A 22,847-nucleotide genomic window follows, 5' to 3' on the forward strand; every position below is an offset into this window, starting at 1 on the left:
TTTGTAGGGCAAATGTCGGGATCCCTTGCGTGTATTCCTTGCATTGAATAAAAAGTTATGGTAGAAATTTACTTCGAACGGTTCACTGCAGAAAAGCGAAAATTCAAAATTCTCTCATTCTTTAGATTTTTTTATTACCGTTGGCATGTTTTAATGTCTGCTGTGTTGGCCTGCGACAGACATGCGAGGTTACGGAATCGAGAAGCCTTACTACACTATATTTCATAATCCTTTTCAAGTCCGGTTCACAGTCGTAATAGAAAAAATATCCGTACGTTTTTTTCTTCTGTACCTCCTCCGAGGATAAAAGAGAGATAAAAACGGATAAATGTTAAGAGCGACATCGAAACGCGGAAAAAAACAAAAACAAAAAAAAAAAAAACTCAGGAGATTTCTGTGAGAAGCGACTAAAGGCGAGATTTTGATCTTAAATGGAGAGATTAGGATTAGGGTTTCTCTCTGCAATTTCTCTGCTACTACTTCTCCCCTTCTTAGCAGGTCTGTTGATTCACCAACTCTTTTTTTTTTTGAGTTCATTTTGCTTTTGTTTCTTTTGTAAGGAAATGCATGTTCTCTGTTTTTTGCTTTTCTGTTGTTTGGAGCTTATTTGGATTTCTATTTCCTCTGTTTACTGCTTATGAGCTCTGTTTTTTGTTCCTTTTGTCTTGTTTTACTTTAGCGTGTAGAAACTGTATTTTTTGCCATTTTCTTCGATTTTTTTTTCTTTTTTGGGTTTCTTAATCTTTTCCTTTTTGTTCTTTTTTGCTGTTAGAAGTGTTTCTTCAACTCACAAATGTGTTTTTTTTTTTGCCATTTCCATCACTTTGAAGCTTCTCCAAGCTTTCTTTTCTCACTTGTTATTTTTTTGCTGTTTTATGCTCTCTTTTTTTTTCTCTCTCTTTTTCATCACCTCTAAAATCTGTATCTCTTTTGCCATTTCTTTGTATTTTTGCTTCTGGAGGTTTCTTCTTTCAAGAAAAAAAATACGATTTTTTTTGTTTTTTGTTTTTGTTCCTTCAATTTCTTTTTCTGCCCTTTTTCCTCGTCTAAAATGTCTTCTCCTCCATTTTCCCCATTTTCGAGATTCTTAAAATATGCATTTCTGGAAAAATAATTCCATTTTTCTTTTGTGAATTTTTTTACAGCTATCTGGGCTTTTTTTTTCCCATTCTGTTGTTTATTTTTAACTGAGCTTTTGCCTCGTCATTGTTAAGTTATTTTTATTTTTTAAGAAGGGAAATGATATTCCTAGACCTGGCAAACGGTCGGGTTGGGTTGGGTTGGGTTGGGTTACCCACGGGTCATGCGGGTGCGGGTCAAATGGGTTGGGTCAAAATGACCCACATACCCTTCGGGTCGGGAAATTATAGCAACAAAAAGAGAAGAAGAGTCTTTAGAAAAAATGCCTGGACTACCCCCATTGCAAACGAACCCTTGTCCCTTTCATACTAGGTTGCATTTCCTCTTAATATAGACCGGCTTCTTTTATACTAGATTGCATTTCCTCTTAATCTAGACCGTCCATTTTTCTTTTTCTTTGATCTCACGGTTCGTATGGATTGCTTCTGAATGAAGGAACACAAAATGCCTAGAGTACCCTCCAAAAGAGAGGAATTCCCTTTTTTATCTGAAAGCTGTCCTTTGTTGAGAGTTAGGAAATATGGTTGGTATCTACTCGAACCGAAAAAAAAAGAAGAAAAAACGAGATGCGGGTACCCGCGGGTTCACCCGACCCAACCCATGGTTTGGCAGGTCGCATGTCAATTTTGATGGGTCACTCAAATGCCAACCCAAATTTGCTCGTGGGTTGAGTCGATTTTGCCAGGTCCAGATATCCCCCCACTTTCCCCCTTCTCGATTGATAAAATCCCCACCTTCCCATTATTCGTTAAGTTTTAAAGGCAAAGAAAAACATTAGAGGGGGTGAATTTATCCTCAAGCAGTGAACCATTCTCATAGAAACTGTTAAGCTCGGGGGTGGGCGGGCGGGGCCACGTCAAATGAATAAATGAATGAGGACAAAATCTGTTTGAAAAGTGATTGTGGCTGCTCTCACATGCAACAGACCATCCGCAAAATGCCTTCCATGATGGACCCTAGCAAATCCCTATATAATATATCTATACTATATATAATGGGAAAACGTGGGTGGCCCTAGGATAATTTAAAACGTTATAAATATAGACACCCTCTTAGATATTAAGTACTTTATTTCTATCTTATTTTCTCTGCCATTTCTATCCGTTTCCGAGGTTCACCAATCATCATCATACCTCCATTACATTCTAAATCCATCAAAAGCTCATAAAGCCAAGGTAATCAAAGTAGCTGATCATCCTAGCCCAGACCTTTGAAACTCGAAAGGTATCTTATACATGGTACATCTCATGATGACTTAGAGAATAACAAGATCCATGTTCTCCACCAAAGGCAATTAATTAGTTCCAAAGACAAGAAGTCACTCAAGTGATTTGCCAAAGGCCACCCACTACATCCAACACATCAAAGCAAAGAGTCATTCAAGGTGATGTGCCAAAAGCTATTCAAAGAAGCAAAGAATCCTCTCGAGTAGATATTCTCCACCAAAGGCAATTTTACTAAGTTCAAAACATCAAGGCAAAGATTCATTCAATGTGATGTGCCAAAAACTATTTACTACATTCAAATTATCAAAGCAAAGAAGCCATCAATAGATATTCTTCACCAAAGCCATTTCACGAAGTCCAAAACATCATCTCCAAAGAGACCATCCCAACCATAAATTTGTTCCCTTTCATACCAGCCACACATTATGGCATCTAAAGTTCTTGTAAATATGAAGCGCTCCTCATACATCAAGGAGGAGAACAACCATAGAGTTCTTCCAAGCTTTTCCCCTTAGCCTTAATTCTCAAGCCTTCCCTCTTAAGTCTTAGCCTCAATCTTTCACCCTTAAGCACCCCTTCACTCTTAAGCACCCTTAAGCCTGAATGTTACTTAGCCCTTAAGCTTTCATCCTTACCTTCCATGTAACTTTCCCCTTAAGCTTTCACCATTTAGCCTTCCATGTTTCTGTAGCCCCCTTCACTCTTAAGCACCCTTAAGCCTGAATGTTACTTAGCCCTTAAGCTTTCATCCTTACCTTCCATGTAACTTTCCCCTTAAGCTTTCACCATTTAGCCTTCCATGTTTCTGTAGCCCCCTTTTCTTTTATGTAACCCCTATCTTTTATATAATTTGTTTTGTGTGGTCCATTGCCAAGCTTTACTTAAGGCATACTCTCTGCAAGTGTTTAATTTGTTTACTGTTATGTAATCTCTCCTCATACTCTTATGTAATCTCCCTTCTATCTTAATCTTTCTTAGTTTCTTATCTCCTGCTGTAACCTCTCTTATATCTTGTTTGTAAGTAGTAATGCTCCTTCCATCTCTCTCTCTCTCTCTCTCTCTCTCTCTCTCTCTCTCTCTCTCTCTCATGTTAGCTTGTTAGTTAATCTTTTTATTTTATTTTCTTTTGTTGTCAAGCCTCTACTCTTAAGTCATTGGCTAATCACCAACTTCCAGTTGCTACTAAACCTATGATCCACACCAATGGGCTATTGATATCCGCAGGACCATGTTTTGATAATGGGGTGAAATCACCTTATTTTACACTTTTTACCTTGCTGCTGTGCGTTTATCTCTCTGGCAAGGCTTTTTCTGGATAGATTGACCCTGCAGTAATAACTTTATAAGGAACATCCTCGACATTTCTTGTGCCTCGAGTCACACTCATCAAATAAATCAAATTAACATGATTTGCATTACATGGCTGAAATAAAAGGAAAAATGGAAAAACTCTGCATTGCCAGATTCTCCTTAGTATTGTGTTTTAAAAGTTGTTTTGCATTGGGTTTAGTGTTTCTCTTCATAACAAAATCATATTCCTGGATTTTTTTTTGTAGTTAAATTCCATCATATCATGCTCTTTTCAGCACTTCTCATTGTATTCATTTGCTGCTTATCTTCTAAATTACTACTGGTTTTTTTTCTCACAAAAAAAAAAAAAAAAACTATTACTTATTTTTGGTTTTATTTCGTTGCCGATAATAAAAGTAATAATTTTGGTTATTTGTGGTTTTATTTTCTTTTATATCTTTCTGTGTGTGGTAGAGATACGTTGTTGTGCAATCAATTTGAATCACTCAACAATTTTGACCATAACCTGAGTTATGAACTCTATCTGACAGAGCTCTGCAGAGGAAGCACAATTGGAATCTGCTATGGACGAAATGCCGATGACCTTCCACCCCCCGATAAAGTCGCTCAACTGGTTCAACTCCATTCCATCAAATACCTAAGAATTTATGACTCCAATATCCAGGTTCTACAGGCCTTTGCCAACACTGGTATAGAACTCATGATAGGGGTTCCTAACTCAGACTTATTGCCCTTCTCCCAATACCAATCAAATGTAGATTCATGGATGAAAAACAACATCTTACCCTACTACCCCGCGACAAAAATTACATACATAACTGTTGGTGCAGAAGTCACTGAAAGCTCGCCAAGTGTCACAGCCCTTGTTGTCCCTGCCATGCGCAATGTCCACACTGCCCTAAAAAAAGTTGGGCTGCATAAGAAGATTAAAGTCTCTAGTACCCATTCACTTGGAGTCTTGTCTCGATCATTTCCACCATCTGCCGGCGCTTTTAATAGCAGCTATGCTTCCTTCTTAAAGCCCATGTTGGAATTTCTCTTGGAAAATCAATCTCCATTCTTGGCCAATATTTATCCTTACTATGCTTATAGAAACTCCCCTAATGTTTCTTTAGATTATTCTCTATTCTCATCCTCGTCATTGGAGGTTATTGATCCAAACACTGGTTTGATTTACACAAATATGTTTGATGCTCAGATGGATGCTCTTTATTTTGCATTGATGGCTTTAAATTTCAGAACCATTAAAATCATGGTTACTGAGACAGGGTGGCCTACCAAAGGCTCGGCAAAGGAGACGGCAGCAAATCCTGATAATGCTTTGACTTATAACACTAATCTAATCCGCCATGTCCTTAACAATATGGGAACTCCAGCAATGCCTGGAGAAGAGATTGATGTGTATATCTTTTCATTGTTCAACGAGAATAGAAAGCCTGGGTTGGAATCTGAGAGGAATTGGGGTTTGTTTTATCCTGACCAAACTAGTGTTTATAATCTGGATTTTAGTGGGAGAGGGGTTGTAGACATGACTCCACCGGCGAATATCACAAGTTCAAATGGAACATGGTGCATTGCTTCACCTACAGCTTCAGAATTGGACTTGCAGAATGCCTTAGATTGGGCATGTGGGCCCGGAAATGTGGATTGTTCCGCTATTCAGCCTAGCCAGGCTTGTTATCAGCCAGATACTTTGCAATCTCACGCTTCGTTTGCATTCAATAATTATTTCCAACAAAATGGGGCTTCTGTTATTGCTTGCAGCTTTGGAGGTGCAGGCATAAGAACCATGAAGAACCCAAGTAAGCTCATGCCATTTTTCTTTAGTATTGATCCGTATGTTTTGTCTTGCTATATATAAATTAATCTTTATCCATGATATTTAAGAAGTTTCCATTAATATCCACAACAACAGTTTTTCCTTGAATGACTGAAGCACTTATTTTGAAGTTTGAATGACTGAAGCACGTAGGCACTTCTGCTAATTAACTTACTGGAATGTCCAGAACCCAAAGATGTTCCTTCTCCAAAAGGGCCAAAATGCTTGGGGAGGATTGCTGCTTTCTGCTGATCTGCTTGTAAGGAAAATGCTGTTGTGATGGTAGACATTCACAGATAGACTACTCTGAATGTTTTGTAAGCTCGACTTGGACTTTTCGAACTGACCCGAACTCTGTTCACAGTTTCGATAAGCATGACTTGAAGTTTGAATGATTTGAGGCACTTCCGTAAATAACACAAGTGACTTGCTTGAATATCCACAAAAAAAAAATGGCCCTTTCCAATATTACCAAAATATGCGGTGGATCCCTATATTTTATTGATCCTGCACATGGTGACGATACTCTTGTTATAGACATTCACTTCACATGTGGATATCTAATATTTCAACTTTGATAGTTTGGCTAAGCTCAATGTGGATATCTAAAGCTAACCCAATTTCTATTGATTTACATTACTGACATTCATTGTGACTTTGGAGCACATAGCACACCTATTATCTATCTGAATTATCTTGTCTGTGTTTTATCTGCCATTACTGTATACCCTGATTTCAAGTTCTGAGTAGTTTAGCTTTTGGCCATGATCCTTCTCTTATTACATGGATTGACTTGAAGTTTGAATGACTGGAGCATTTTCTGTAAATAACAGAAATGATTTATTGAATGTCCGCATAACAGAATAGTGCCTTCTCCAAAATAACCAAAATAATTGGTGGATCACTACATTCTGTTGATGTACATGTGGTAACAATACTCTTGTCATGCTAGATATTTGCATTAAGTTGTATAGTTGCAACAAAAAACAAATATTGGCATATAGTGTTTCTTTTTTGACAGTTAGGATAAGCTCGACTTGGACTTCTAAAACTGGCCCAAACTGTTGGTATATGTTACTGCATATCTAGTGCACATGATACACCTACTGTCCAGATTATCTTGATTCTATTTCATCTGCCATTCTTACTGGTAACAACTATTTAGATAGTTATACCCTGATTCCCATGGTCAGAGTATTAGTTTAATTTTTGGCCATACCCGTCTCTTATTATGTGGATTGACAGTTTTTTCAAGAGTTACTTCATATATTGTGATAGAAATTCCCTTGCTAGTCTATTTGCCTGCCATATTTCCAAGGAGCATGTGAATGTGCTTGTGGGTTTTGCATTCCTTTGTTAATTTTACGGTCTTGTGCTAGAATTTCTCTTTATCTCAATAGTGAAATACTGGTCTTTTGTTCAAGGGTCAACTAGTTGCTCTTTATTTTAGGTTTGTGGGGTGAACCAACACTCTCTGCAAATTTCCCACGATGCATGTGTTGGCAACTGTTTATCATTGCTTCCCTCTCTTTAGTCATTACTTTGTGCTGGCAACTGGCTTTCACAGATGCCCACAACTGAATGCACCCGTTCCCTCAAAACGAAAGCCAAATGTTCCGTAGCCTAGATTTTATAACTTTTATTTGGTAGAATATGACTATCAAGATAAGTACCCACAACTGAATGGCCACAACTGAATGCCCCACTTCTCTCAAAACAAAAGTCAAAGTGTTTTGTAGCTCAGATTTTTAACTTTTAATTGGTAAACTATTTTTTTTTAAAATGACAAATATATTCATACTAGCAAAATTACAATGGGGACCAGTAGTCTCACTAGATTTTCATAGTATGAGTTGCCCAGGAGTGATCTCCTTGGCTCAAAAGAAAACCTATTACCCCTTACATTACCCAATAGCCTTTAATTGAGACAAAACCAGTAAAAATTGCCTAATTTGCGGTGTCGAGACCCTTCCTTTCTGCACCAAGCTATGGGCAGATTTTACACACCACTCAGACCTAAAACTCGATCTTTCTCAAAACTCTTAGAAGATTATCTACTCCTAGCATCCTCCACCCCTTCTAGAAGAACCTTTAGAAGCCTCCCCAAAGTCCTTTATTTCTTGAGGTCCCGCTCCCATCTCTACAAATCGGGAGGAAGGCAAGGCAATCATCAAAACAGACTTGTCATCACCATCTAGATAGTTATTCAGTTTGTACTTTTAGACAAGTAGCCTAAGCCGAACACTTTTCCAACTCCTCCATGATGTGCTGGATTTGGAAATCCGGCAAATCAAGAAAGAGGTCTTCCGGAATCCGATCCAAGAATCTAGGATTTTTTTTGCTCGCGATCCTTTCTTCCACCAGCCGGATACCCACCGCCTTAGTAGCTTCCAAGATTTGCCTCCTCACAACCCTTTCTTCAAACGCGAGTAACTTAAAGAAAGGGTGTTTGTGCAACGGTAAATGAGTATATCTGAACGGAGTAAACCCACAGAGGCTATACCAAGTGAACGGCCTGTTTTAATTGGTAAACTATATAAATATCAACATTGAGTGTCATGGTCTGTTATTTGAATCAATTGATTGGTACTAGTTAAGGTCCAATTTCCTTAAATTTAGCTTCCTGCCAAGAGGAGAAAATGGGAATTACAACAAATAACTGAATCGTTAAGCTTAGGTGGACATGTTTTTCTGTAACTTGACCTTTTATATTTTTAACCAGTGTGTGTATTTTATCTTATCTATTTGAGATTCTTTTCTAATTGATTTGCAACTTATGACTCCAATTGCGTATGCAGGCTATGATACCTGCCTGTACCTGACATCCGGGTATGTTCTTGATCCAAGTAGTATTTGCATCTGCTTAGTTTATCATCTATGAGATATTACCATTTCCATGCAATATACTATATACTGAGACTCGGTGTCTAATCCATCTTCAGTCCAATCAATGGGCCATCTCTTACCTGAGCAGGCAACTGATTACTGATTGACCTATAGAGATGGTTTATACACTGTGCATCAATACATTGTTTTGATGCATTCTGTTGCTTGCTACGTATTTAATTCTTTGATAAATATTTCCTTTTATCTGCACAGGAATAGTACCGGCACCAATAGTACTAGCTTGCCCGAAGCATCATCCACTGTAGAGTATGGTATCTCTATATGGATGTTAGGGAGCCTTCTTATGCTTATGCTTTCGCTTTCGACTCTAAATCCCAGCAATTGCCTAGCAAGCCCTGTTTGAAGCTCGTCAAGGAGTCATTGCCCAGAAGGATGAGGGGGGGTGGTTAAATAAACGTCGTGCTATGATGTTTATTCTGTATTTATGGAGATCGGTTCCTATTTTTGTACGCGTATAGAGTTTAGAGGAGATCAACCAATTTGATGGTAGAATTTTGTCATTCCTCCCTGATCTTGGCATAAATGTGCACATGCAATCCTAGAAACTCCAACCAACATCATATAATTTCTCTAGGGACAAGACCTATTGTACACAGTGCCGTTTTTTGTTGTATTTATTGCATATAAGGGTAGTTATTGTTAATTCTTTTTTCACAAGCAAGCCTTCTGCTCACTCCCTTTGTTTTTGAATCATAGATAATTTTACCAAGAGGGGAAAACCTGTGACCGAGATGGTCAGGACAAGGAGGGAAAGAGCAAAGAGACGAAACAGAATACACCAAACAAACATAGACCTTCATGGAGGGAGAAAATAAAAAATTGCCAAAGGTTCCTTCTGGGCTAACCTATCTGCATCACTGTTAGCTCTTTTTCTCTCTGTCTCAAATAGTTTTGTAGAGGAAACATATTGATACAGGGAAGATGGAATCCATGCAAAAATTCTGCCAGGTATGTGCGGATGTTATGCACAGTTTATTTGATATCCTAAATGTGTTTTGATTTGCTTAGTGAGATCATTATTATTTGATACCTTATGTGTGGGTCAATAGCATTTGGTAAACTTACTGGTCTATCTATGGGGGGAGTGTACATATAAGACCTTGCTTTCTCTCAGTAATGCAAACAAGAAAACAGCAGGCCTTGAACTAGCACACTAATAATATAATCGTGAAAAGCTTAAGAAAAGCTTGAAGGAAAAGGGAGTTGAGGCCGTGTCTTGCCTCATGTTTCTGGTTGGAGGTGGAGGTATAGAACTCGAATTTTGGGCTCTTAGTGTTTCTTCTAATGTTCCTTGTTCTCTATTCTCTGAGAGAGTTCATTTATCTCATTCTAGACTTTGTTCCCCTTATCTTCATGCAAATTAGCATCCCATTTTTTAGATTCAAGGGTTTGAGACTCACAAGTTGAAGTTTGAGTTAAGGTTAAATTGGTGCTTAGAAATAGGTCTAGACTCTAGAGGCATCAGGAGTTGTCATTTAAAAGTTGAATGGTTGAGATTAATTTTTATAAAAAATATGTTTGGATCTTCTGAACAACGGCCATACTTATGTTCAGCACCTAGATTTGCCAATTGAATACAAAAATTATCGATAGGAAGCCATACTTCACATTCGGTAGCAATGCTGATTTGCCAAAAGTTTTGTAATCTTTGCAATTGTTGATGTGTCATATTTGCCTCCAAATAAAATCAAAGCCAAAAATCACAACAAAGTGGTTTTTGTTTGGACTTCTTTAGAATGATGCTCTCTCTCTCTCTCTCTCTCTCTCTCTCTCTCGGTATGGTACTCTCTACTAGTATTCTATGAAGTTGACAGCCGAACGCTACTTACCACGATTCTACGAGGTGAATTCAGGTAAATCCAACGATTGAAACCACTACTCTACTCTATGGGGTAAATACCTATAACCAAACAATACCTTTTACAGAGGTTTTACTTGGGTATTGGGTGCTACTTCATCAACATTTGCTCCGTATGGTTGCCATTAAATGAATGAAATCCCTGAAGACTACTGGGGATGTCTCCTTGTTTGGTGATGTGGAATTTCAGCAAACAGACAACAAAATCCAAGTTTTTTGCTTGGATTTTCTTGGGATTGATGCTTTTTGTCTCTGTCTCTCTTCTCTTTTTCCATGTTGGTAAGACACCCTACTGCTACTCTCTATGGTTGAATCCCATAACACTACTTACCACTATTCTACGAGACTCCAAGGCTTGTCTCCTCCCTCTTGACTACTTGTACCACTGTAGCTGCCATCAAACAGAGCCAAAAGGGAATTTATATCATTTAAAAAAATTTAAAATGATTTTTTTTTTCAAATGCAGGTCGACTCAAATGATTTAAATTCAAATCCCTATGGTAATTTTAGAAATTTATAAAAAAGAAAAAGAAAAAAGAGATGAGTTTCGAAAATGGTTGATACTTTTAGCCTTAACTACATTCAAGAGATGCTTCAACTTTCAACACACTAACAAGGACACTGACTGATATGTGGCTACGTAGGAACACAATTAAGTGTTTATAAGCATGTTAGAGAGAGAGAGAGAGAGAGAGAGGCTGGTTTTATCATCTCCCTGTATCTATCTGTTCTATCTTTGAAAAAACTTGGGTGACATCTGAGGTTATTTAAAACCTTATAAATGTAAAGTCCTTTTTAACTATTAAATAACTTATAAATGTAAATTTCTTAATAGCTATTAAATATGACAGAACTAAATTCCTCTATTATTATATTGAATTTCTTTATAGCTATTAAATACCTCAAACACACAAATTTTTTTGCAGGATTTGCTAGGCAATTTTGCGGAAAGCCATTTTGCGGCTGGCTTTTGCATGATAGAACAGCCACCTATGCTAAATGGCTTTCCCTGAAATTGCCTAGGCAGATCCCTTTCGTTTTGCTTTGGCTCTATTTTTAGTTTTACTAGCTGTCTAATATCCAATTCTAATCAAAACCAACTAAGTCTAGGTCGCTATCCATTCAAATCTTTATTGGTCAAATCCTAATGGGAGAATTCCTCATATCCTGTTTGTTTTTATGGGAGAATTCCTCATATCCTAATCCTACTTTCGGTGACGACCATCAAAGGGGTGAACTGTCCATTCAGACATAAAGTCATGAAGGGCATTTTATATAAAATACCATAAATATCCTTCATGTTTTCATGAGACCTTAGATCATATAGCATGTGTCCTCTTATTTATTTTATGTTATGATATAACATATGTAGTAAAATTATCCCAATATCCCTCGTTTACCTGTACGTACGAAAGCATAAAGGGTATTTTTATATTTTACCACTATCCAATCAAACCCATGACACTCACAAACCCACAACTTGTGTCTATATCCCACCAGCCCGCACACTCCGATAGAGCCACAACTTATGTTTATGTCCCTTTGGATCCTCGAGTAGTCCAGGTCCGTTGAAAGTTTTAGGGGATGTTTGGATATGCGGATTTTATAATCTGAGATTTCTTCAAAGTTGTAGCCAAGAGACCAGAGAAGAAGCTGACCAACCGTCGTTTTTAACTTCTCGCCCTTCTTTCCGACAGCAAGAGAGTAGCAGATCCTCTCATATTTCAAGGTTTTAGAAATCTCAGGATGTAGGAGAAGTTTTTAAAACCTGAATTTCTCACTTAAATCCAAAAAACATTGTCAGGGCAATGTACAGCTGCTTGATCATGAACCCTCTTTTACACTGTTTTCAAACTAAAAACCTGAATTCTAAAATCCGCGTATCCTCTTTTACACCGTTTGGATACGCGGATTTTAGAATCCTGGATTTCTTTAAAATTGTAGTTGGGAGACGAGAGAAGAAAGAGAGAAGATGGGGACCAGCCGTCGTTTTTTACTTCTAGCCCATCTTTCCGTCAACAAGAAAGTAGCAGATCATCCCCAATTTCCAGGTTTTAGAAATCTCAGGATGCGGGAGAGATTTCTAAAAACCTGAATTTCTCATTTAAAATCCAAAAAACGTTGTCAGGACAGCATACATCAACTTGATCATGAACCCTCTTTTACACTGTTTTCAACCTAAAAACCTGAATTCTAAAATCCGCGTATCCAAAAGGCCCCTTAATGTTCATCATGTAAAACAATAGTTTGTATTTTCGTAGGAATATTGTCACACATTGCATGTAAGTGTCATATGAGGGGGAACTACCAAGAAACATTCAAAATATATGTTTATCAGAGTGACAAGTGCCATTGCTAAGACAAGGAGTGCAGGTATCATTTTCCTTGTTATATGATTTATTCATATAAGAAGTGATATATGGGCCCCTTTTCTTTACTTAGGCCAGTTGCCTCTAGTGTATCTTTGACTGCACAGGGGCTGATCTACTTTATGGGAGAGGGTTTCAATGGGCCTGATTGGCCTGATTGCCACGCACACTGCAGGTAGCTTTCCCATGTAAAAAACAGGGTGGCATTTATCATTTTCCTTATTCAAAGGTTTAGATATTGAGAAAATTAATGGGAAATGATAAATGCGCTCCTTTTCATCACCAGGGACATCCAACTGCAGTGTACGTGGAAATTAAATCCGTTGAATCATTCGAACGCAAAGTACATCAGCACATCAGCCCCTCTGCAGTCATTGAGACACTGGCTGGGTGTCCTGGTTATGAAAAGGGGCGCATTTATCTTTTCCCAAATTAATTCATTACTCTACTTGGTTGCACAAAAGCTAGGATTTTGCATTTATCTTTTCCCAAATTAATTCATTACTCTACTTGGTTGCACAAAAGCTAGGATTTTGCATATATCTTTTCCCAAATTAATTCATTACTCTACTTGGTTGCACAAAAGCTAGGATTTTGCTGGGTTTTTGGGTTCCAACTCATGTTGCCTATTTAGTTTTAAAATCCAAGAAGACTCATTGGGATGTCTTCGCTTGTCTTTGTCCACGTAACGTACTTGTCTCATCCTACCGAAACCAAGCAGAAAACCAAAAAATAGTACTTTGCTCGAATTTCTTGGAAATGATGTATCTTCTCTCTCATCTCTTTTCTTTCTCTATATTGGTAAAGAAACCCCTACCACCACTCTTACGAGGTTGAGAACCAAACACTACTTAATTACCACTCTTTTACGAACTAAGTTCCAAGTAGCTACAAGGCTTATACCCCTCCCTATTGACTACTTACACCACTGCTCTACGAGGTAACTATTAGAAAAGCCTTGGGGCAAGTGGAGAAGATTTTCATTGCACCATACGTTGTAGTTTCCTTATATGCCCAACTGGAATATCCATGCAGTTAAAACGACTGAGTCACTTGAAAGCGATGGCCCCGATCAGGCTACTAATAAATAATGAATAAAGAAAGGGCGATGATATTTTCACTCTCTGCATTAGGCGCACGCTCCCCTTATAGCGTGATTTGACGTAAAAAGTGGGCAACTGTAACGCTTTTTGATGTCAAATAATGTATTTGTCCTTTTCTTTTAATATATCTGGTGGGGGTCTTGCCTAACCCCAACTTAATCATCAAAGAAAAAAATCATGTTATAAGGGGAGCATGGAGGTAACGCAGGGGAAGTGAAAATATCATCTCCCTAAAGAAATAAAGAATTTGTATATGGTGCCCGACCGTCTCGAGTACCTTGCTAGCATTACTACCCTTGATATTTGATCCAACGGCATACCACTTTTTCAGAGTCTGCAAGAGACTTCAAGGTCTCGGAAATAAATTAAATAAATAATGTAAATAAAAAAGAGTAGTGTGATATTTTCTTCAGCTTTTGTTATCTTTTTGGTCAAAAGGTGCCTAACATTTTTGAAATTTGGGCTTTGGAGGACAGAGAGGGGTATTTAAAATCAGTTTATGTGTGATTAAGTTATGAAAAAATGCCCCTGGTTTTGAGGAGATTAACCTAAATACGCTTATATTTTTCAGAAACCACGGTCGTCCAACGTGGTAGCTATAAAAAAAACGCCCCTTGTAAGGGACAGGTGAAGTCAACAAGTACTGCGGGAAATTATGAAGTGTGCCAACCTTATCTGACTAAATTACCACTCAAGGGGAGCTAAAATAAGAAAAATTCCACCGACATTACGTAAGGCCTTGATTGTTTTGGATTTTGAGAATTAATTTTGAGTTCAAAACTAACTGTTGAACACGAATTTATACATATTTAGGCCCGTGATGAGCTCCATTAAAAAACACAAATGAAACACCAAAATATAAGCTTTTATATATCAAAATTACTTACAAGAGACTTGGTGTTATTTTCCCCTTTTCGTTAGAATCTCTACACTTCTTCTCCCTTGAAGCTTACAATCTTTAAGCGAGTGACTTCTTACTTATAGACACCAAATGCTCCTAAAATAGATAATTACATTAAACACTTAAACACTTTGCTGTACTCCCCGTGAGTCTTTCATAATCTAGCAGCCTAAACATTGAGGACCCTAGAAAACATATAAGGACTTCCATTTTCAATACATGATCACTATCGTAGAACACCACAATCTTTTTACAAAGCAATAAACATTGATTTTAATTTACAATTTCCAACAACCAGACGTGAAGGAAAGAAGTGAGTTGGTCACTATAAGAGCCCAATGGTACAAGACGTGAAGGAGAACTCACGATAAGAGCACCCATGACATTTTTTTTTTCCAATAAGTTTCTCTCCGACATCTCTCCTTTGTTTTTATTTGAGAAAGCATGGAGCACGAAGTTGGTTATTGATAGGGATTGAGTTAATTGGTCAAGGTTTTGTTATCCCACCGGTTCGAGGTTCAATATTGCTTATCTACCAAAAAAAGTTGGTTATTGATATAAAGCTCCCTGATATCCGAAGGGAACCGAAAGCAATTTGACGTCGCTCATTGATATAGGCCTAATTTTGAGTTAAATAATCAGTTTAGGACTCAAAATCAAGTTTCAAAATTCAAAATCAACGGGGTCTTGGATGTGATTCTTAGGAGAAATTATGTAGGCACTACTATCCTTTAGGAGGGAAAGACCAAGGAAAAACAAACTCTTAGGGCATGTTTGGCTACGCTGGTTTTTTTCCCTTGAGCCTACTCAACGGTTAGGGATACTGGGAGAGGGATAGATACGAGAGGGAGGGACTGAGTGAGGAGAGGGCAAGAGAAGCCTAAAAGACCAAAGGGATGAAAAACTCCACTCAAATTATGATCGACTTTTTCCTGATTTTTTAGCCACTTCTCATTCTCAACTCAATCGTGCCCCCTCCTCCCACCCGCCCTACCCCTCTCACCATTCGGAGACACTATCATGAAAAGTGATTCCTGGCTGCCTGCATAAATTCTGGAGGTCACAAGAAATTAATCTTTGAGCAAGAAAAAAAAAAAGGCGGCCCAATGCATGAGGCTCTCGCCATTGCAAGATCTGGAAAGGGCTAGATGTACGCAACCTTACCCTTGCTCTGCAGGGAGGCTGTTTCTGTGACTCGAACCTGTGACCACCAAGTCACAATGGAGCAGCCTTACCGCTGCGCCAAGGATCGCGCTCTAAATTAATCTTTGAGCACCTTTCTCAAAAGGGCTTTTTTTGTAATTGAACATAAAGTGAGGGAGTGATTCGTAATTCAGTTCTAGAGCATACACGAGGGGCATTTCATGAAATGGGGGTTGGAGCGAGAATCTGTTTAACATATACCCTCCTCTGTATTTATCCTCGTTTCCTGTTTTTCACATCTTCGGAGCTTCAACGCTATACTCTCTTTCGCCCCATTGAAAAAATCCTCTCCCGCAAGAAACACAGAGAAAGGAGAAAATGTCGTGGCAAACGTACGTCGACGATCATCTGATGTGCGACATCGACGGCCAGCATCTCTCGGCCGCTGCGATTATGGGACTCGACGGTAGTGTCTGGGCTCAAAGCGCTTCCTTCCCTCAGGTCCGTTTACTTTTCGATTTTACTTCTTAAATGGGTTTTCTTTGATTGGTTCGATTGATTATATAGAAGGATCTGATGAGATTCTTTTTTGGGTTTGTTTTGTTTTGTTTTGATTGTATATGTGTTTTTTACATGTTTTCTGATGGGATATTATTTCTGAATTGGGTTTGTGGGTTTTCTTGTTGAATCTGTTAAGGATTTGGTGATTGATTAGATCTATTGTGTAATGATTGAACACCCATTTAATTTGGTTTGGTTTCATTTGATTTGTGATGCTTTGTTCTCTATGTGATTGGTTTGTGCTTTTTAAATCTGGGCATTTGATATGGGTTTGTTGTTTCAGTATCATTTCCAGAAAATTTCGGATCTAAGTCCTGTTTATTTTGGGGACTTAGATTTGAATGTTCGGATTTGACATTTTCTTCTTTATGATTCATTTGTGTATTTTTAAGAGGATTTTCTGAGAATGCGTTGTTTTAATGGATTCCTATCTTAGGCCTAGAGACTTATGCAGCAAATGATTTGTATGGATATTGGGATTTAATATGTATCACTTTTTTGTCAATATTATGTTGGACCTTATGAGTTTGTCTGAGTTTTTATTTTTTTATCATCATCACATCATCTTCTTTTCTTCTTCTTTTTTTTTTTTTTTTTTTTGAATAAATCATCACATCATCATCATCATTATTAATCTTTCGCGGTGAAGCTACATCTTATGTATTTCAGCTGGGTCATGACACAAACCAAGACCAATTTGCATCAAAGCAGTGGTCAGTTTCTAAATTAGCAACTAGATTGGAAGGCATGAAATTATTGTACATTTGGATTAGCCATATTATGTTATCTCTGTAGTTGGGTCTGCGAGAATATTGTTGGCCTACGCCTAACTTATATTTTGTTGTGCCGATGTCGAGACAAAATGCTGAGATTTTGAAGACTCATTGCCTTGATCTGATTACATTCTCTCACAGTCTTATGTTACAACTTCTCAATATTTCTAAGTTTACACGCTGTTTGCAATTTGGGCTTATTACTTAAATAGAACAAAGGGGTTTCTGTCGTTTGTTGAAATTTCATGAGATTGTATAAATTATGCGTAATCTACTATCTTTCTCTTTATTCAGTTTGCGAGTAACATATTTGGTGATGTGAAATAAGATTTCAAATTTATACTGTTTGGATGATTCTGACTTTTTTGGGTCACCAATGTTTGGTACTTATGTCATTCTAGCCACAGAAATGTCTCCAAGTAGATCAAAGAGCACGTGATGTAGCTCCATTGGTCTTTCTTATGACCATAATCAAAATATTTCATATCACCGCAACTTGCTATTTTTCTTTTGAAATTGTTATTCTTACAAATCAGTTGAACATGTATTCGTCAGTTCATATTTATCTATCTATGAATTTGTGTTTTTATGTACCTTTGTAGATGCATGCAAAATTCTCTCTTTTGTGCATGGATTTCATGTCTTCACTGTTTTTATATCAATGTGTAGTTTAAACCTGAGGAGATAAATGCCATTGTTAATGACTTTAATGAGCCTGGATCGCTTGCACCAACTGGATTATACCTGGGATCCACAAAGTATATGGTGATTCAAGGCGAATCAGGGGCTGTCATTCGAGGGAAGAAGGTGATGACCCCATATCCTATCCATTAATTCCATAGTTTTACTCTCTGATTTTTGCTCTTTGCCAAAATCTAATGAACCTGCAGTCATTTTAATTTGTAACATTTATCGAGCAATAATTGCTTGGATATTCAAGCGTGAACTTAGATAATAATAACTTCACACTCTAAAATTGGCATTCCAAAATTTGAATTGCTCAAGAAAAATTCACTATGTAATTGTCCAATGATTTCCTGCATTAAGGTATGTAAGTTATGCGAAAATTGATTACACATTGAATCAATTCAATCTCCATTGGTAGAAAATATAGTGCACATCTTCTGGAAAAAATTATTTGATCCAACTAGTCTAGAACAACATTAAATTCTTCTGCAGGACATTGCTTATAAGTTCTCTTTCAAGTATTACATCCAGCCCATGGGGTCAGACTTGCAGTAGCTTTGGTCCAAGTAGAGCAGAATAATAGATTTTCTTCTGATGAAAGAATTGCACATAATAATTGTAAAAGATCGGAAGGATACATTTATTCTTCCAATTTATATGTTATGAGCTATTCTTAAAATCTGTTTCCATTTTTTATTTCTCTATATTTACATTTCAAAAAGCCCACTTTCTCAGCTTAAAAGAGCCTTCTCTTTCCTTTAAATAACTATGATTTTTGTTTTGTTTTTGGTGTTCTTTGCATTACTGATAAAACATTATGGCCATATTTGGCCACAGTGAAAAAATATTCCACGGAATATTTGTGGGGCCCATTGTGTGAGATGGGCTGGAGATGGAGGGAGTGAGGGGAGCTTGAAAAGCTCCTAAAAACTAGGAAAACAAAAAAACCAATTCTAAATTAGTAATTTTTTTCACAAGTTTTTAGGGATTTTTTATGTTGTCTCCACTCGTGCCAAACTCAATTCTCGATCTCTCCTTCCTTAGCTACCCCTCTCACACATTTGGGCCTACGAATATTCCATGAAATAATTTTTCATGGTTTCCAAACATAGTCTGTGAGTTATGATTTCTCTTATTTGGTTATATCTTGGTTTGTTGTTTGACTCGTCACTTGTTTCCAGGGCTCTGGTGGTGTTACAATCAAGAAAACTAGTCAGGCCATGGTCATTGGCATCTATGAAGAGCCATTGACTCCTGGTCAGTGCAACATGATTGTTGAGAGGCTTGGTGATTATCTCATTGATCAGGGCCTTTAGATTTGGTTTGTGTTTTTGGGGTTGTTTTTAATCTTTTTAGTTGGGTTGTAATTGTTGACACAAGTTTGCATTAGAATGGTTGCAGCTAATAATGTATTTCTGGACATAGGGGACTGTGTGAGGACAAGGTATTTGTTGGTTACTTGTAAGGTTGTATGATCCCTTTCCAATTAATTGTTGTCATCTATGTATTTTCTTCTATGGAAGGGATTATGACTTGAATAATGCAAATCTGTAAGGAGTTTTGGGTTTTTAATTGATTGTAGATTGCCCTTCTCATGTTGTTCTTTTCTTACTGAGTACTATTGTTGTTGAAATCCTTAGATTTACTATCCCAGCCCTTTGATTTCGATTTGAATCCTGCAGAAAATTATTCATTGTTCATCTTGAAAGGGATTTACTGTCCGAACTCTTTTCTTACTAAGTGAAATGTCATTGAAGCTAACATAATTCCAGCCCCTAAATATTTTTGATGCTCTGTATAATTCAATACTCTTCTTCTTCTGTCTTAATGCATTTCTTATAATTTAATTATTTTCCTAGCAAATAAAATATATTCAAATTGACAATTCGATTTTATGAATTGTTTTGTGGTTAATTTTAATTTTCATCGACGTTGCTGTATAGTTTTCCCCTAATTATAATTTTATGATTTTTTATGGTTTAAGTTAATTTTCTTATGAATTTTTTATGGTTTATGTTAATTTTCATCGACTATGTATATTTCTCGTAATTATTTGGGATTTGAGTAACTAGTTGTGATTATATTATTTCTAATTGTAAAACCCACTTTCAAATTTGAGCCCTCTTTGAGCAATACATGCCTTTACTGTGAACTAATAACAAAAACCTAGAAAAGCTTGTACGCTTTTTTATTTTTGTTTTTTTGACATGAAGGAAATTTTATTCATTCCGGAAAGAGAAAAGCCCGCGGCCGAGATGGTCAGAGCGAAACAACATCATCAAACAAAACAACAAAGTGAAGGGGAGTAACAAACTAAAGTGATTAAGGAGGGAGCTCAGAGCGACTGAGATGATCTGATCCTCTGCTTGCCAATCTCCAGACGTGTTGGAAGTGAATCGGGAAACTCTGTACCCAATCCTGAATCTCATCGATCGACGAGGCGAATCTCCAAGGGTGGGATCGGCTCCTGCCCATCCACTTAATAACATTGCGGGAGTCCCCCTCTACCAATGAGTCTGTCCAAGACACTGCTATCAGTAAGTTGAATTTCTCTGCAGCAACGCTCTTGTAGAGTCCTCGAACCAAATAGCGCCTCAGAAACCCCATTTGACAGGCCCAACCTCGTCTCTGAGAAGGCGCCTACTAGAGCCAACCCAGGATTGCAGTCGCTCGAACTGAAGTTTAGTTCCACCCAGCCAGGCTCAGGAGCGGACCAACTAGGGGAAACAGACTCTTCCCTCTTCTCACTCGAGCAGACCTTCCAACATCGGTTAACGTCCGTGCTAGAGAAGAATTTAAAGCTGGGAAGGATTCTCGCTCAAGAAATGATGAGCGAAATGATTTTTTAGTATGAGAATTGGGGGCCTTTTACCGTGTTCTTGAATAAGCGAGCATTTCTCTCCTTCCAAAGAACCCATATATGGAGCCACGTTCGACAATCTCCAAAGGATCCTCTTTTAGTAGTTTTCCCTAAAACCAGGGGAAACAGATTAGATTATGTCACGGTCTCTTTCTTCTCTTGTCCCCCATCCTGGATTTTGGGGAGCCCCCAGATTCTAAAATCTGCGTATACAAACGGCTGCAAATGGTTTGAAAAAAAACGAGAAATCAATATGCCGCTTAAGATTGAGACAGATTTTATGGGTAAGTTGAGGTTTGGCAGGAGACGCCTACTAGTGGATTATCGAGAAAAAAAATATTACATTTTGGAGTATTGGGAGATGATCAGTCCATTGCTGGTGAGCGGGTGCATTGAGTGGACTGAATGCCAACCCCCAAATAAACAACAGATTGAGTGGATTGGATGCCAACCCCCAAATAAACAGCACGCAGACGGGTTAGGTAACAGATGCAATTCGAATAGGGCTACAACTGTAGTTCGAAGGACAGGGATACATGGCCGATCTGTCACCATTTCGTTCTGGGCTTGGTGCCATTTTTGTGTAGAGAATGCCATCTTACGGCATGGGTTAGTCAGTTATTCTCGCAGTTCAGACTCATCATGAGCCTTTGCCCACTCTGACACTGAGTCACAACTCTTCTTGTTGAAACCTAAACCGGGGCCGCCCCTATGAATGTCACATAGATTCCTAGATGAGAAGTTGTTAAGAAATTCAACTTCTTTATTCTAGAGTTTACTCGAATTAAGCATATTTTTCTCCATCTTCATTCAGTTTGCCATGTTCCAAATAATGAACAAATAGGTTGTATTTTGAGAAGCTGTCGTCCAAAATAATTTTTTTATGTTATAAGAATAATAGGATATGCCGCCAACTATATTACTAGTTCAATCTCTCTCTCTCTCTCTCTCTCTCTCTCTCTCTCTCTCTCTCTCTCTCTATATATATATATATATATATATATATATATATATCTAAATGATTGATTAGTGCTTAAGCTTAGTAGCTTACTATAGGGGTGTAAACGAGACGAGCCTCTCTCTCTCTCTCTCGGATCGGCTCGTTAAGCTCAAAAGCTCGGCTCGGGCTCGAACCAGGCCAGGCTCGCGAGCCTTATCGAGCTCGAATTATATTAATTTTACACCCCTCATCTTCCCTGGACAGCCCTATCTAGTGTTTTTTTACTACTCTTTTTACACTAGGGGGGTGGTCCAAGTAACAAATGGGGTTCCAAAAAAGAAGTGACATATTTTGCCTCCCCCTTTCACTCCCTAGACAACCCTTTTAGTGTATATATTAATATATAATATATATATTTAAATATATTAAATTCTTAACGAGCCGAGCCGAGCCTGGCCTAACTCGGGCTCGGCTCGTTAAGCTTAACAAGCCGGCTCTGCTCGTTAAGGATTCGAGCCGAGCTCGAGTGAGCTTCCGAGCCCGAGCCAAAATTGACACCCTTAGCTTACTAGCATTCTTGGCCCATGCTATGCATAGGTGTTAAATAGAGGGCCCAGCCCCATCAAAACATGAGGTGTATAATAGTGGACCCACCACATCAATATATTAGGTGTAAATGGGGCGTCTTGCCCTGTTCATGAGTTTGGTGCCGATGGTAGACCCCACCCATCAAAAAATGAGGTGTAAAATAGTAAGCCTTGGGTGGAGATCATGAGACCCACTACATCAAAACATGAAGTGAAATGGTGGGCCCCACATGATGCATGGTTTGAGAAGAGTTGACGGATGTAACCCATCAAAACATGGTGTAAAATGGTGGGGCCCACGCCAATCCATGGCAGAGTTGATGGCCCCACCCATCAAAAGTAACTTTATCTTAAGTTAAAGGTGAATTTGGAAAAGCAAAAAAATGTTATTTAAGGTAGATGATGGTGATATTGGTAATTAATTTTTTTAGGGAAATGATAAATTCGCCCCCTTCTTTTACATGGGACAGCCAGCTGCAGTGTATGTGGCAATCAGGCCGGTTGAATCCTTCCCACGTGAAGTACATCAGCCCCGCAACAGTCATTGATACACTAGTGCTGGCTGTCCTGGGTAAAAAAAGGGGCGGTATATCAATTCCCTTTTGAAGTTTTTATCTAGGGGTTTTTAGTAGTTTACACTAAAATTAATTAAAAAATCATTT

General features: G+C 38.0%; 2 protein-coding genes across 5 annotated transcripts in view; both read left to right on the forward strand.

Moving 5' to 3' along the window:
* Positions 1–9,410, forward strand: part of LOC143846248 (glucan endo-1,3-beta-glucosidase 13-like) — a 58,164-nt gene extending 48,754 nt beyond the window's left edge. Inside the window, exons 1-5 of one of the 4 annotated variants that reach the window (XM_077354679.1) lie at positions 269–498; positions 4,208–5,479; positions 5,684–5,755; positions 8,295–8,325; positions 8,596–8,701. In XM_077354679.1, coding sequence (XP_077210794.1) covers positions 432–498; positions 4,208–5,479; positions 5,684–5,748 — 1,404 coding nt within the window. In that variant the 5' untranslated portion in view covers positions 269–431 and the 3' untranslated portion in view covers positions 5,749–5,755; positions 8,295–8,325; positions 8,596–8,701. Of the gene's footprint in view, positions 1–268; positions 499–3,064; positions 3,314–4,207; positions 5,480–5,683; positions 5,756–8,294; positions 8,326–8,595 lie in introns of those variants that run through there. The other 3 variants (XM_077354678.1, XM_077354677.1, XM_077354680.1) reach the window with 3 other exon arrangements.
* A 6,631-nt stretch (positions 9,411–16,041) lies between these two features.
* LOC143846251 (profilin) lies at positions 16,042–19,391 on the forward strand. Its single transcript, XM_077354682.1, has 3 exons — positions 16,042–16,278; positions 17,781–17,918; positions 18,980–19,391. Exons 1-3 carry the CDS (start codon positions 16,156–16,158, stop codon positions 19,112–19,114), a joined length of 396 nt encoding a protein of 131 aa, XP_077210797.1. The 5' UTR covers positions 16,042–16,155; the 3' UTR covers positions 19,115–19,391.
* Positions 19,392–22,847: the final 3,456 nt, after the last annotated feature.

Source organism: Tasmannia lanceolata, unplaced genomic scaffold (genome assembly GCF_043159265.1).
Source record: "Tasmannia lanceolata isolate RefF3 unplaced genomic scaffold, GAP_Taslan_0.1 ptg000015l, whole genome shotgun sequence".
NCBI lineage: Eukaryota > Viridiplantae > Streptophyta > Magnoliopsida > Canellales > Winteraceae > Tasmannia > Tasmannia lanceolata.